We start from the raw sequence: 15,012 nt of genomic DNA on the forward strand, positions 1-15,012 counted from the left end.
GGGAGTTTATCGAGTCCTGAAAACCAGCCTTTCTCCTGCCCTCTGCATTCAGGAACTGGAAGGATAAACAAACGCCTGGGCAGGAACAAACAGATTCCAACAAGGCCCTGGGGAAATCTGAGAGTATGGGAAATCTGTCGGGCTACTTTGTTTTTTATTTCCTTTAATATTGTCCTTGAGCAGAACTCAGAAATGAGACTGACTTCACAGCTGACATGTTTGTTCTTGGGTGAGGCCATCATCCGGGATGCCGAAATATAAGACCAGGGCTTGGGCTTGGACCTACAGCAGCTCCCAGTGATGGTACCAGGACAAAACTCTCCCCATCCAAGGGCCTCCACCCACTTTCCCAGAACTTGGGCTGTGTGTTCCCACGGGGTCCCGGCCCTTGGAGATGGGCTCTTCTAGTTCCCCGATAATCCCTGTGCCTTTTTTTCTGACAACTCAAGTCCCAACTCCTTCTCCAGCCCTCCCTCCTCCTTCCTCTTCCCAGCTTCCCACAGCTCCAAGTCTGCACCCTACAATTCAGCAATTATTATTTTTTGTGTTAGCTCTGTTCTATAGCTGCGCCTAGACATTCAGTGAGAACCCGAGTTTATATCCAGGGCAGAGACCACATCGTTAACCTGGATGGTAGGTAACCTGGGCTAGGGTTATCTTTACATGAAGATGGGTCCCTCGGCAAGTTCACAAGTGACATCAGGCCTTGCTCCATAAACTAGGGCTCATAAGGAATGCGAACTATGCACATACTTGTTTCTCCTGTAATTTTTCTAAAAGCCCCCAAACTTGGCTCATTTTAAATTAATATATTGTATAGTTTTCCTTTGTATTTTCCAAACGTTCTTCAATAATCAGAAAATTAGAAAACATTTCAATACGTTTTTGTTTTTTCAGGAAAGAACAGTCTGGATTATTCAAGGCCTGATGGAATGGAAATAAAACGATGCGGTGTCGCCATCTAGTGGCCAAGAGATTAAAAAGACAAGACAGCGAGTGCTGCCCAGACTTTGGTGGGGAAAGGAGGCTTCTTCTCGTTTCCCGGAATCCTTGAGGTGTCCAGGGTAGGGTGGGTGGGCAGTCTGTCCTCCCTTAGAGACACGTCAGGGGTGCTACTGCCTCCTTCACTGCCTGACCTGACAGTAACTCTGACACCTTGGAGAAGGGAGCTGGGGACGGGATGAGAGGGAGAAGGTGCCTGTCACCAGCTGCAGGGAACACGGAGGAGCCACTGATGCTCTCTCACACGTTGCACCCACACATGTGACATACAAAGTGCCCCACGCACAGAAGAGGGGAAAACAGGAGAGGCGGCTACACCTTCCTGATTTGCAGGAAACAATCAACCTCCAAAGCTGTTTTAAGGGGATGAAATTACCAGATCCTCATCTTCCGTTTGTATTTTTTCCTAAAACTGGTCTGGGTGAGAGGCACCACCTCCCGTTTCCCAGTCTCCCACTGTATAAAAGGGCAGACCTCACCCACCCTGAACCTTGGATGATGTTGAAACCTCCATGTCATCTAATAAAGGGACAATTCAAATATCAGTGTCCACCAGTCTCCTTGAGTCAGGCAGTGTGGTGGGGCTTCCTCCTTCTACTTATATCTGATAAGGGTGAAAGATGGCATTAGAAATGGGGCTGTTGCAAATTCAATTACATACTGGAAAAAAAAATATATATATATAGTTCAATGGAATGGGAGTGGTATGGCTCTTGTCTAACTCTGTCTCTTTCGACCCCTTATTATTATTCCCAAAGACAATATCACTGTTGAGCTAAAGCTCTGTGAGAGCAAAGCAAACAATAATTCAAGGATGTAAACACTGGCTTTATGCCCTTTCCTCTGTCTTTCCTTCCCTCTCTCCCTCTCATCGTCCATTCTTCCAAGAATCAGAATTCCTTCCCTCCCTTCTTTCCATCCATCTGTCCCGTCCATCCAAGAATTAGAATTCAGACATAAGGTGGTTGTCACAGGGATGCCTAATACCATTTACTGTACAGAAAAAAAAAATGGTATCAGACCTTTACTTATTTAAAGTAAGTCTAGTGTGGCTGACTGGTTTGACAAGAACTGGCTTTGTCAACTAGATTACACAGCAGACGTTTTTCATAAATGAATGAACTATATTTGCAGCTCTAAGGTCTTAACGACAACAAAAAATATTTTTAAAAGCATACAGTCTAAAGCATTTTCCAAACAAACAAACAAAGATACTGACTAATGTTTGTTAATGCTATTTTAATTATCTTATCTCTGTTGGAATATTTTGGGTTAAACAAGTTGTTTCTAAGTAAAAGAAGAACAGGTTTAATTAACAGTTGTTTGAAAAGTTTTGGTAAAGCCTCTTTGGTATACTTCCCAGGAACTGAAAAAAATAAATGTCTGTAAGGGCTGAATAACAATTCTTTGGAAGTCAGATAATTTTCAATTCCTAGTTTTCAATACAATTGAGGAAGGATCTAATTGAGTTGTATTTTTGGCACATAACTTGGAAGGAATTCAAAGAATTAACTGACACTATTATAACAAAACTCCTGCCACTCCATGTATTTATATTCATGGTTTCTGAGCTTGTATGTCTAAAAATGAAAAATAGGAAAAAGAGGTGATACTGAACTTTCTTTCTAGCAATTAGTATTATTTGTCCTCTTATTCATAAGCTAACTTTAAAAGCCAATCCATTCCTTTATACGTTGCCATTTCAATGCAATTTCCATTTAATAATTACTTGGAAGAATAACGATTTAATAATGTGGATAAAGAAAAGGGGTTCTATGGAAAGTAACCTCACAGGGTGATCTGATCATAAATTCCTAACTGGGCAGGTCATGGTCAGTAGTCATGCCCCAGGCCTATAACTTCTTTTATTTTTTTTAAAATAGTTTTTAATTACAGTTGATATACAACATTATTTTAATTTCAGGTATATGACATAGTGATTAGACATTTATATAACTTTTTATATAACTTATGAAGGGATTGCCTGGTAAGTCTAGTATCCATCTGACATCAGACAGTTATGATAATACTACTGACTATATTCCCTATGTTGTATTTTACACCCCCACAACTGTTTTTATAACTGGCAATTTGCTGGAACTTAGGAAAAGTATTTGTGAGTAAATCCATGTGTGGTCCCTTTAAGAGAAACACCGGGGACTCCAGCCGTCCTGCGTCGCACCCAGAGTCCACAATGATTTTTACAGCCAGATGTTGTGGAGACTCCTCTTCTTCTCACTGATATTCTGGGCTAGGGAGCCTGGTGTGGGGCTGGGACCCCTTGCTCCTCAGGGTGAACCTTCACAACAGAGAGAGACCTCCTGATTTTTAACTGCCGTATGTGGTTGTGGGACCATCTCAGTCTTTGTCTCCACCTCTCTTATCAGTCTCAACGTGGCTTCTTCTATATGTTCTTAGTTGTAGGACTTCTGTTCAGCTAGACTTCAGGTGATTTTCAATGATAGTAGTTCTACAGTTTAGTTTTAATTTTGATGTGGTCATAGGAGGAGGTGAGCACAGCATTTACCTATTCTGTCATCTTGTCATCTTGACCAAAAGTCTCCAAACTGATAACTTCTTCAGTGAAAAGTTTTAAGCCAGCCCTGTCCATTGTTCTTGTGCATTTAGGTTAATACACCTTTGAAATGCCAGGAGTAATACCCCTCAAAAAGAGCATTAACGCTCAAGAGAGTACATGATCTTGTTCACTATCCTGTAATCCAATCTCCTCCTCATTTTCTCCCACCTCCTTGTATGTTCCCTCAATTTCAAATTCATAAAAGAAAGTGCAAAGCTGTTACTCTCCAGTGCATCTGAGATCTTGCTCCCCAGCATATGTTGTCAGTTTGGCTCAAATGAACTATTATAAAAATTTTCAAAGGTTTGAATGTTTCTTACATTGACAATTATACCAATGACTTATCAACATTTATTTCTTTAGATCAACTGTGAATTAATAGCTGAAACAATGACTTAATCTAGGATAAATGAACAGTAACTCAGTATAGGAAAAATTTCTATTAATATTCAGGATACGTGGAGAAATGTCTTACAATTTACACATACGTACATATGCATATATACATATGTCACAGTTGTATGATGAGGTGATCAAGGAAAGACTTTCAGGCGACTAAATCTATTACATTGCAATAAAATGTTGTGTGCAATAGAATAAAAAAGAAATGAGTTCAGGGGAAAAAAGAAACAACATAAAAATTCTAGCTGTTAGAGCTTGTTCACGTGCATTTTTAATGAACAGAGGTAGTGATAAAATTACTATGGATTTATTTATACTGTATCTGCTGGATACATTTAAAAAATAATTTTTATATGTCAATATTTGATATACCATTCATTTTCATAATTTCTGTGAAGTACACCAAAAGTTTTTACTAAGACTTACGAAATGATGATCACATGATTCGTGTTTCTCTTTTACTAAGAGGCAACTTCCTTATCCCAAATATTCAAAGAATCGGGAACTGAAATATTATTACATCCTCTGTAACTATTTTGACGAGAAATTTATACATCACCATAAAATATACAAGGGGGTGTACAGTTTTACATTATTTGGGAAAAACATTTGAAAGCCACTGCTCTGAAGGGTTGCAGTGGGGAGTGGTTTAGCCTGGACCAACTGACCTCATGGCTTTCAAAAGTTTTCAGGCATTGGAACTCTATTTTCTGGTCAGTTTGTTGGGTGTTCTTGGCCCTAAATGGCAGACAATGCCAACGGAATTCGGGTCCGGGATGCTGGGGTCTCCCTACTTTTCTGGGTCCAGTCTGGCCTGGTATGACCAGAGGTTCTCTCTGGGATGACCAGGCTGCCCCTCACCTCCTGGGCACTGCTTGGGCACACTCTCTAACCTCAACCATAATCTCCCTCCCAGGTGGGGCCTGGCTTAGGAGATATCAAGAAGTCTGATGCTTCTAACTCACAGACCACTCCTGCCTCTTATCAGCAAGCCCTGCCCACTGCCCCTCATGACCAAGGTCAAGGGCAGCTATGGGGCTTTTCCACATCCCTGCACCCTACTTCTAAATGGAAAGCACAGCAGGACCATTAAGTGAGAGGACCTGGTGCTATCTGGGTTCTAATCTCAGCTCTACCATTTATTAACTGTCATCAGGAAGACAAGCTATGAAACCTCTAAGCACCTCAGTTTCTCTACCTATTAAATGGTGGTAACAATAGAACCAACTCCTGATGCTATGAGGACTACATGGAACATTGGGATGGCATACGAGAGTTTCATAAATGAAGTGATTATTATTACTATTACTATTAAATGTAAAATTTAGAGTTTTAAAAGTGAACTCAAGAAAGGAAAAAGTGAAGCTCGGGAGAGGGGATGCTCCTCTCTTCCATGGAGCACCTCTGACAGCACAGGGTGGGTATGAGCCCAGGCTCTGCTCCAAAGGAGGGTGGCTGCAAATCACCTCTGACGAGGACAGCCCCTCATTCTTGGGCAGCTGCCATCCAGATGCACAGCCACTGAGCAGGAGACCCCCATGGCTTGGGCTTCTCTCACATCTGGATTTGTCCCAGAAACATAGGAGTGCACACAGGGGACCCTGGTGTTGTCACATAGAGACAGCAGAATCCTGAGCAAATCTTCCATGCATAGCATAAACTCCTTCCCCTGAAGGGTCTCCCTCCCCATGGGTAGGTGGGGATAGCAGAGGCGTGGCAGGGCAAAGTGGTCCAGGGCCCCTGAATAACCCAGCCAGGAAGGAAACGTACTTGAATAATGAGACAAAGGAGGACCGGTCTGGCTTAGCATCAACTACATCTTGGCTTGCTGAATCCCCAGCTCCCTGTTTCCCAACATCGTCTGCCATCTGGGAAGAGAAAAACAAAGCAGAAAATTGGTATCCAGTGTGATATTTTTAAATAACACTCATTAGGTGACACAGTCTTTACTTAAGCCTAGAGATGAACAATCTTGTACACTGAGGCTCCAAGGGTCCCGCCCCATCGATTCATTCAAATGCCTGAGGGCTAACTCTATTTTGGGCATAGTTCCAGAGACAGGTATACAGTGGGGGAAGAAAACCAAGTCCTTGCCCTCGGAGAGTTTCTAATCCAGCATGCATGATTTTGTTAACTGTTCTCTGTATACAAGAAGTGTGGAAGGTCCATCAAGGTTCGCAACAACAATGGACTCGCCTAAATTCCTGACAGGTTCTAAGGTGCTCATTCTTTGCCTAGCATCACTCAAATCCAGTTCAAAAACGGAGCAACCTGCAGTGCAAAGCTCCCTTTCTGTTTCATGGTTCTACCAAAACGGAGTTTCTCAAATCTATCTGATGTTCACTAATCTTCAAGAAATCTCTAGGATCTAGAAGTTCAAGTCTAACCCCGTTTCGCTGGATTTTAAGGCCCTTCAAACTATGATCCATTACTTGTAAATCTGTAAATAAAGTTTTACTGGAACACAGCCATACCCATTCATTTATGAATTGTCTGTGGCTGCTTTCCCACAATTGGAGTTGAGTAACTGTGACAAGGGACAACATGGCCCACAAAGCCGAAAATATTTACCACTTGGCCTTTTACAAAAAACAGGTGCTGACCCTTGATCTAGGATAACTATCAGCCAATAGGAACCCCTGCTCGCCTATTACTCCCCCTACTTTAAGAACTAAAAATAACAACATGAAAACAGAAACTCATATGTGTTACTGTCTTGATAGCATTATCTTTTTTAATACTCCCGATAATGCTGTTAGATCATCCCTATGACCAATAACACTGTTATATCAGCCTTTTGATCATTCCCTTTTGACAGATGAGGAAAGCTGAGGCTGAAAAAGGTTAATGACTTGTCCTAAGCCACAAAACTAGTAAATAGTAGGACTCAGATCTGAACCAGCAACAAGCACTCCAGAGGCTACCCCTCCCCACCACGCCATTTAGCTCCCAGCTCCTTAGCATACTTGGGCACGCTATGCTCATTTCAGGTTCTGTCTGGGCTCATGGTTCTCTCTTTCCGGGAGTCACTACCCACACGTTTGCTGGACATTCCATCTTTGCCCAGCTGGCTAATTCTTAATTTTCAGAATTCAGCTTAAATAGCACCTCCGCAGAGAGGTCCTCCTTGATTAATCCTGTCTTACCAATGCCCCCGCCCCGTCAACTCCCATTCCCTTTCTAGCCCCTGTATTTGTCTTATTTGCACTCTGCTTATTTTTAGGCTCAAACACAACAGTGTAAGGTCATCATGGCACAGGTACCTGGCACACAGAGTTGCTTATTAAATTAATATTAATTGAACAGAAAACTGGGAAGCGAATTAGCCAAAAGTGATGCAGCTGGTCAAAAGCAGAACGTATTCTACATCAGTGGTCCCCAATCTTTTTGGCACCAGGAGCCGGTGGTCCTCTGAGAATCTAATGTCTGATGATCTGAGACGGTGCTGAGGCGGTGATGCTGGCGCTGGGGAGCAGCTTCGAGTACAGATGAAGCTTCGCTTGCTCGCCTGCTGCTCACCTCCTGCTGTGCGGCCCGGTTCCAATAGGCCATGGACCCGGTACTCGTCTGCAGCCTGGGAGCTAGGGACCCTGTTCTAGAGTCATTTTCCCTAAATCGATTCCCCTTTCATTGCCCTTGAAGGGACTGGCTCTCAGGAGGGAAGACGAAACTCTCCAGGCTCATTCCTACTGGTTTCAATCTCCAAGCCACTGCGTAGAGCACACCACGGTTGGCAGAGGCAGATCTGCCTTCCTGTTAGGCTCACCCAGGGATGTTTTCACTTGAATGGAAAACAAGGAAGCCTTTATTTGACAGAACATATTGTGGCCTAGAGCGCAAGGAATGACTTTTGGAAGTGGAGAAGAGAAGGAAGCCCGCTTATGGGGAGGTGTCCAAGATGGCAAACCACCCACCAAGGTGAGCTCCCAGTGGCATTATGTCACCTTCCAGCTGACCTTAGGGTTGAGCTGGGTGGTGAGACGAGGATTGAGAGGGAGACTTCCATACTAGATCTCTACAATGTTTGTGAGAAGTCAGGTGGCCATCTTGTTTCTCCACCATTACCACCCATGTGTGTCCAGTTGGGAGGAAGTTAAGATTTTTCAGATTAGGATTCAAAATATTTCTCAGAAGCAGAGATAACCCCACCCCCAGAAGAGATAAGGGTAAGCCCAGCCATGCAGAAACACTCAACAGTTTTTATTTTATCTCCTTTATATAGATTTCATTCCCTTTCAATGTGGACTGGTACTTAACAAAGCACTGAAGTATTTTAAAAATGAAGAAGTTAAAGTTAATACAAAATCCACCAGAAAAAGACACTAAATTCAACATGTGGTATGTAAGCCTCGAGCCTTTTGGAAATACTAATCTTAGAAGCTGAATCTGGGACTTGTGATTATAAAACAATGTGACCGTTATATACACACATATACATATAAAGGAAGACCCTGAGCGAGATGGTGCCTAAGAAAGGCGAACATTTGTTTTAATATTGTTGGGACTGCTGAGAACATATCTGGAGACTCCTCTTCATTCATTCATCAAAGTCTAATGCACTAGGCCGAGTGCCAGGAGGTGGGGACATACTTTGGAGCAAACTGATCTGGCCGTGCCTTGTCGGGGAACTGAAATTGTCCCTCATAAAAAGATGTCACAAATGTCAGGCTGCTGCTGTGATGAGCGACGCAAGAACCAGGGGACCCAGCTGGGCCTCAGAGGAATTAGGCAGGGTTCTCAGGAGAGGAAATGTCTAACTGGAGGATTTGAGAAGGGGAGGTAGAGAGAGGGTGGGGTGGGACGAGGCAGGCAGAGGGAGGAATTGCACACTCATTAAACATCTGACATGCTCCATCCAAAGAGGGTGCAGCTTGTAATCCTTTCCAGCCATTTGGAGGGGGCTTTGGACTTAGCTACAGAGACATGAGGTTCAGGATGATTTCTATGGTTGAATGGTGGGAGGCTTTCCAGAGCTTTCCCATCAACACTAGGCCAGAAGGGTCTTCTGTGTGGAACCTCCAGCATCCTTCTGGGTTGATGCTGAACACCTGTCTAGGGGGGCAGCAAGCATCCATGCTAACAGCCTGCTGGAGTGTATGTCTAAAACAAGTCAGCGTGGTGGGACTCGGCTCTTGGTCTCTTAGGCTAAACATTTAGTGACTTTCTTATGCCTGTGAAGCTGGGCTTGAATTCTGGGTGAAATCAAGTTCACCCAGGGCAAGGGTGGTGACTGAGTGGGGTGCCTATCTCAGTCATATCATTTCACTCAGGCCAAGGCTTAGTGTTGATCTCTTACTCCACGCATCCTCACAGCCCGCCAAGAAAATCCAGATCTATCTCGGCTCTCCTGTGCCTGGAAAGGGCACACCTGACCTTACTTTTCCTGTATGTGTCCCCTTTTCATGGCTCAAGCTCAAAGAGCAGTCATGCAAGGGATATTGCATATTCAACTGTTAAATATGCCTACCTTCTCTTTAAATGAATATATAGGATATACACAAAGCATTAACAATAGCAGGCACTCAGTTATTATTACTATTACTATTTGCAGATTGAGAGCTTATGTACTTAAAAATTTTGAATCCTTCAGTGTCTTGAATGAACTGTTGATATGGGACATGCAACAGAACCAAAGGGACCCCAGGAGGTTGGTGGAGAGCAGATCAGGGCTTAAATTGGCTCCTCCACCTATTAGCCGTAGCACCCTGAACAAAGTACTCAATCTCCCCCAGCTTTAATCTCCTCATCTATAAAATGGGAAACAGTGATGCCTCAGTCACAGGTGGCTGTGAGGCTGAATGGAATAATGCATGCAAAATGCTAAGCACGTGGAGAATATTCTAAATGCTTAGTACATATTCCCTGTTACGACCACTGTCTGCAGAACTCAAGACTAAGAAAACATTCAACTGTCAACCTTCACCGGGACTTTTAAATTACATCCATATTTTAAGCAGTTTTTCTAGAGACTGAAAACAAAAATCCTCTAGTGATTATTTCTATGTGTGCTTGTAGGTGACCAGCACAGGAAAAATGCTTCCTGGCTATTGCCTGAACTTTTTTTTCATGGAAGGAACGAACTCATTGCGGCTGCTTCCTCCCAAAAGGGACAATACGACTTGCACCCCATTCTTGGACCAGTGAAGACAACCTTCCTAAAAGGCTCGAAAAGCAGCATCTCTGAGGATCTCCACCTCTCACACTTGGGAGGATGAGGGGGCTCTGCTGGGCACTCAAGTACTCCACTGTCACCTGATGCTCACAGTATTGCTAGGAGACTGGAGTCTTTATCCTGTATTGCAGAAGACACTGGTTTCTTCAGAGAAGTAACCTGCCCAAAGCCACACAGCAAAGGGGAAGCAGAGGTGAACTGTTAACTCCCTATCAAGATGAAGGTCAGGCTGTACACCCTGAAGGAGGAAACAGCCTGTAGGTAAAGTGAGGGCCAAGTAGACAGCCAGCCCAGGAGTTCAAAGCATAGGGCCTGGGAATGACTCACACAGAATCACCTCCACATAATGTGACTGCCCCATAAACGATAAACTTTAATACGGTCACAGGTTACAAATTCACCAGCAGCCATGACTTTTTTCACTTCAGAGATCTTCAAGAGCCCAACACAAGGGTTCGCCAACAATGACAATAGCTACGTGTGGCGTACGAAGCCTTGACAGAGAGGCACTGCTATGAACCAGTCAACCCCTACCATTCTCGCTGTAACCATCAGCCCAGACTCACCATTATTCCCATTGAACACATAGGCACAGAGAGGGCCAGGGCCCCACAGCTGGCAAGCGGGGACGCTGGGATTAGAACCCAGGGCTGTCTGATACAGCAGCCCTCGCTGTGAGCCCTGCTTCATAACGAACTGCTCTTTCTTTCTAAATCCACCTCCCCTTTTCTAAATCTCGAATAGTACCAGGTGATGATGCAAGCCCGCTGGCTAGGACGGAAGGGAGGACAAGCAGATCGAAGCAAGCGACACCAAGGGCATGGAGAGCCCTCCCCCCAGTTTCAGCGCGGGTCTTCAGACCCCCATGCCCCACGGGACCCAGCTCCCCGCAGACCTCACTCGGGGCGGGCCGGGTGGGAGGCAGGGCTGGAGGAGGAGGCGCGCCGCCGACTGGCGGGAAAAACGTAAGCGGAGGCGGGAGCCGAAGTTACCTTTCCCACGCGGCCTGGTGGCCAGGACTTGCGGCCGTTTCTGTCCCTCAGCAGCCAAGGTCTGGGGACACTATCACCAAAACGAAAGTAAAGGCCCCAGAGCTAGTGGAGGAGGAGTCACCCAGGGCTGGACGCGGAGCCGGGCGGGGCTCAGTGCACCGCCCCCCAGCTCCGGAGGATTCGCTCCGCTGAATGGGCGGGAGAGCGCGCCCTGCAAGTGACTGCACGCAACGTCGCGCGCGCCGTCGGGGTTGGGGGGCGCCCTCTGCAAAATGGGTCGCGCGTTCTGCCAGGCTGGCCACTTACACCGCCCTTGCGAATTTGGCCGCGCGCATGCTCCTCGGAGGACTCACGCGGCAAAGCTGCCGCGCGCGCCAAAGATCGTGGGGAGAGCAGTTTGCAGAGACTTATGGCATCCCGCCGCCACGCTCATAGTCCCCTGGAGGGCACATTCTGCAAGACTGGCAGTGCTCAGAGTGACTCGGAGAGCGCGCTCAGCAAGACTACCGCACGCAGAGTCCCGAGCCACACAAACGGAAGCGCGCGCCCTGCGGACTCCCGGTGCTCGAGCATGGGGTGCTCCTCAGAGCCCCCATTCCACGCCTCCTTCCCCCTCCTGATGCAGCCACCAGTCTACATCTCGACTTGGGCCTCCACACCAGTTCCGGGACTCAGTTCCCATAGCCAGACCTTTGACCCCAGCCTCCGCGTTTCGCATCTCCTGGGTGCTCGGCACCCGCGTCTGCAGGATTTACCATGTTCCAAGGAGGAGCCCCTCCGGCCCCTGTGGGATCCGCTGTGGTCTTCCGGCCTTCCAGAACTTGCGTGCAGTTGCGAGTGCGCCTGTCCTCGTATGCAGGCGGTAGGAAGCCGACTCAGCTTTCTCTTGAGCAAGTTCCCACCTCCGAACACAGCCAACTAATCTGGATGTGGCGCCAGAATCATTCGTGAAATATTTTTGAGCGCCCCCAGGCGTCAGCCCCGGGGTATTGTAGCCATGAGTTAGTCTAATATGGGAGAGACTGCATTCTAATCGATTCCACTTCATTCCTACCGCTACATACCTGCAACACACGCACACACGCACACACGTGTCTTTCTTCAGCCTTGGGCCTCCAACCGAGGCCTCTAATGTCTTTCTTGCCAAGACTCTTCCGGAGCAGTTAATTAACTCATTCACGCTGAGGTGTAAATATTTGAGAAGAAATTAGTCTTATTCACACCAAAGATATTTGCTTTTAAAGGACTATCAACGCCTTGAGCGAAAGGAGTTAAACCTTCACGGTGCCACATCAGGCAAGAATCCATCTTGTCTTTTTGTTTGCTTGCTTTCCCTCTGGGCCTGACACTTCTATAACGTCTCTAAAATCTCATCAGGTAAGGACGCTGTGTTGGTTTAAGAAAGACTGGCGGCAGGCAAGTATAAGGGGATAATTATAATTTATTCACTCTGTGAAAATCCCGAATTCCTGAATATTTTTAACAGGCAGTTACACCATTCCCCATAGGGCTGTTCTATAGGCTGAATATTTATACTCATCTAATTCATTCATTGATACCTAATGCCCAATGTGATGGTATTAGGAGGTAAGGCCTTTGAAGGTGCTTATGCTTAAGGATGGAGCCCTGGCAAATGAAATTAGTGCCCTTATAAAAGAGGCTTGACAGAGCTTCCTAGTCCCTCCCACCATGGGAGGACACAGCAAGAAATTGCCGTCTGCAACCTGGAACAGAGTCTTCAGAACTCAACCATGCCAGCACCCTGATCTTGGATTTCCTGTCTTCAGAACTGTGAGAAATTTCTGTTGTTTACAAGCTACTCAGCTTGTGGTATTTTGTTATAATAGTTGGAACAGACTCAGATAGGCTGTAAGACTCTATTTAACACCCATGTTCCTGTTGGGGGTAAACTAAGTCATTGTAGAAACTAAGATAATTTGCTTTTTCAAGGAATTCAATTATGAATCATTCGAGAAGTGAAAAGTCCCATTAGTAAAGCAAATAAGTTACTCTCTATGTAATTTATAAATTGAAATTTTTGCAGATTATTCCTGAAATATAGTGAAACACAAAGCTAGATCTGGAAGGAGATTTAACAACTAATCTCTATTCTCATTTTATATAAATAATCTGAAGCTCAGAGAAGTTGCCCACATCACAAGCTTGCTAGTGACAGAACCAGGATCAAGTCACCTAGAAAAATAATATTTTCCATCCACAAGGAGGCTTTACCATAAAACATAGCATGCAAATGTTAAAACGGTTACACACAGGCTCACATAGCTGGTTTGAAGGGAAACATTCTTGTTTTTTAGCTCTTTATTGTGAGCTGGTGTGAGGAACCTCAAAGGTATCATTGAGAGGCTGGGTTCTCGTAGTATTAACAGATAAAATCATGGGAATATGGAAGGAAAGAAATGATTTTGAATTTTTCCCTCTCTAATAATTGTACTGGCACTTTGGATCTAAATGACGTTCTATTCTAACTGTATTTCCTGTGTCTCTCTAGTCTTGGCGCATGTCATTTTTTTATGCTTCCTTTCCATATACACATCATTACAGCTTGAGTCTTCCTCCATACCTCAGAAGAACCCCCAAATTCACTATTCGAATGATTTCCTAAGGGCCGTACTCATGGGTGCTCCTGAGCTAGTCCCTCTGGACCTTTCCTCCAGCCTGCTCCTTTTGGTCAGTAGGCTGCTAATATTGATGAGCTCGCCATGACCACCTTCATTCTGCTGGACACAGCATCCCTATGAGGGCGCCACCAGCGATCGTTTCTCCAATTCTCCGCAACCCAGCTCAGTCCAGGTTTTGGTCTCAGGGGTACCCAAACCCCATGCCACAGACCGGTACTGGTCCTTGGCCTGTTAGGAACCAGGCCACACAGCAGGAGATGAGCTGCGGGAGAGCAAGCGAAGCTTCATCTGTATTTGCAGCTGCTCCCCGGCACTAGCCTCACTGCCCCAGCTCCACCTCAGATCATCAGGCCTTAGGTTCTCATAGGAGCACCTGTCCCTGGTGCTAAAAAGGCTGGAGACCCCTGATATAAAGGACTCCACGGGAGGATATCCCAAAATTAAAAGAAATGTCACTTTTACCACCCATAGGCCCAAACTCAAACCTTGACCGAGGCGACAGCGGGCTTCTTCAAGCAGGAAGAATGGGAAGCTTGGGGTCCGTGTAGAATCCTTTTCTTCCCTGAACAGAGAAATTCATGTTGCAGTTGTTATCGATAAATCTTCTGCAAGATCCAAATTCACCCTTTTTTGTTTGTTCTGTGAAAATATACCTGGGCCCTTTAAGTAGTTTTCTTTTGCCAGTAGCCTGAGGTTAAGCTTTGTCAGTAGGGGGCGCTGGAAGGAACCGAGGAAGAAAAGGTTTGCTTCTTGGTTCTGGTGTGTTTGGCATGCTGAGGCATAATCAGGCTCCTGCTCAGGATTTTATAGCACACCTGGCTTCCCAGTGTTCAGCTTCTGTTGTGCCTGGTGGCCAGCAGCACTCAGCAGCCAGAAACTTCCCCGGCACCCTCTTCAGATGCTTTTGTAGCAGAGTGCCGCCACTGAAATACCTCCCATGAAAAGCTCTCTTTGGCACCTAGAGAGTAGATTTCCAGAAAGTTCTAAAAGACAGATTTCTAGCAAGTTCCACTGGCACGGCACCACAGTGACTTCTGTGCCATCTAGGTCATGCTCTCTCCAAAAAGGTTTGGACCTCAGCCCTGGGGCAGGAAGAAGGTAGAGAGAGGGCTTTTCCTTAGGCCCTTTATCTGAGCTCTAGGGATAATGACATGTTATGTTGTCATGTTATATTATGTTATGTTAGTTTACGTTAAGTTACGCTGGTATGGGCTGGATTGTACCCCC

The 15,012-nt window shown here is 45.4% G+C and overlaps 1 protein-coding gene and 1 long non-coding RNA gene across 6 annotated transcripts in view; one reads left to right on the top strand and one right to left on the bottom strand.

Annotated features, from left to right (window-relative positions):
* Positions 1–12,054, bottom strand: part of CASP7 (caspase 7) — a 29,637-nt gene extending 17,583 nt beyond the window's left edge. For 2 of the 5 annotated variants that reach the window (XM_023530119.1, XM_011359270.2), the window contains exons 1-2: positions 11,147–11,299; positions 5,753–5,850 (exon numbers count right to left, since the gene is read on the bottom strand). In XM_023530119.1, the coding sequence (XP_023385887.1) occupies positions 5,753–5,850 (98 nt within the window). In that variant the 5' untranslated portion in view covers positions 11,147–11,299. Of the gene's footprint in view, positions 1–5,752; positions 5,851–11,146; positions 11,300–11,836 lie in introns of those variants that run through there. The other 3 variants (XM_011359271.2, XM_011359269.2, XM_023530118.1) reach the window with 3 other exon arrangements.
* LOC111739044 lies at positions 563–1,544 on the top strand. Its single transcript, XR_002780082.1, has 2 exons — positions 563–633; positions 898–1,544. It is a non-coding gene; the product is annotated as an uncharacterized LOC111739044 (long non-coding RNA).
* Positions 12,055–15,012: the final 2,958 nt, after the last annotated feature.

This window comes from Pteropus vampyrus, unplaced genomic scaffold, assembly GCF_000151845.1.
Source record: "Pteropus vampyrus isolate Shadow unplaced genomic scaffold, Pvam_2.0 Scaffold46, whole genome shotgun sequence".
NCBI classification, from domain to species: Eukaryota; Metazoa; Chordata; class Mammalia; order Chiroptera; family Pteropodidae; genus Pteropus; species Pteropus vampyrus.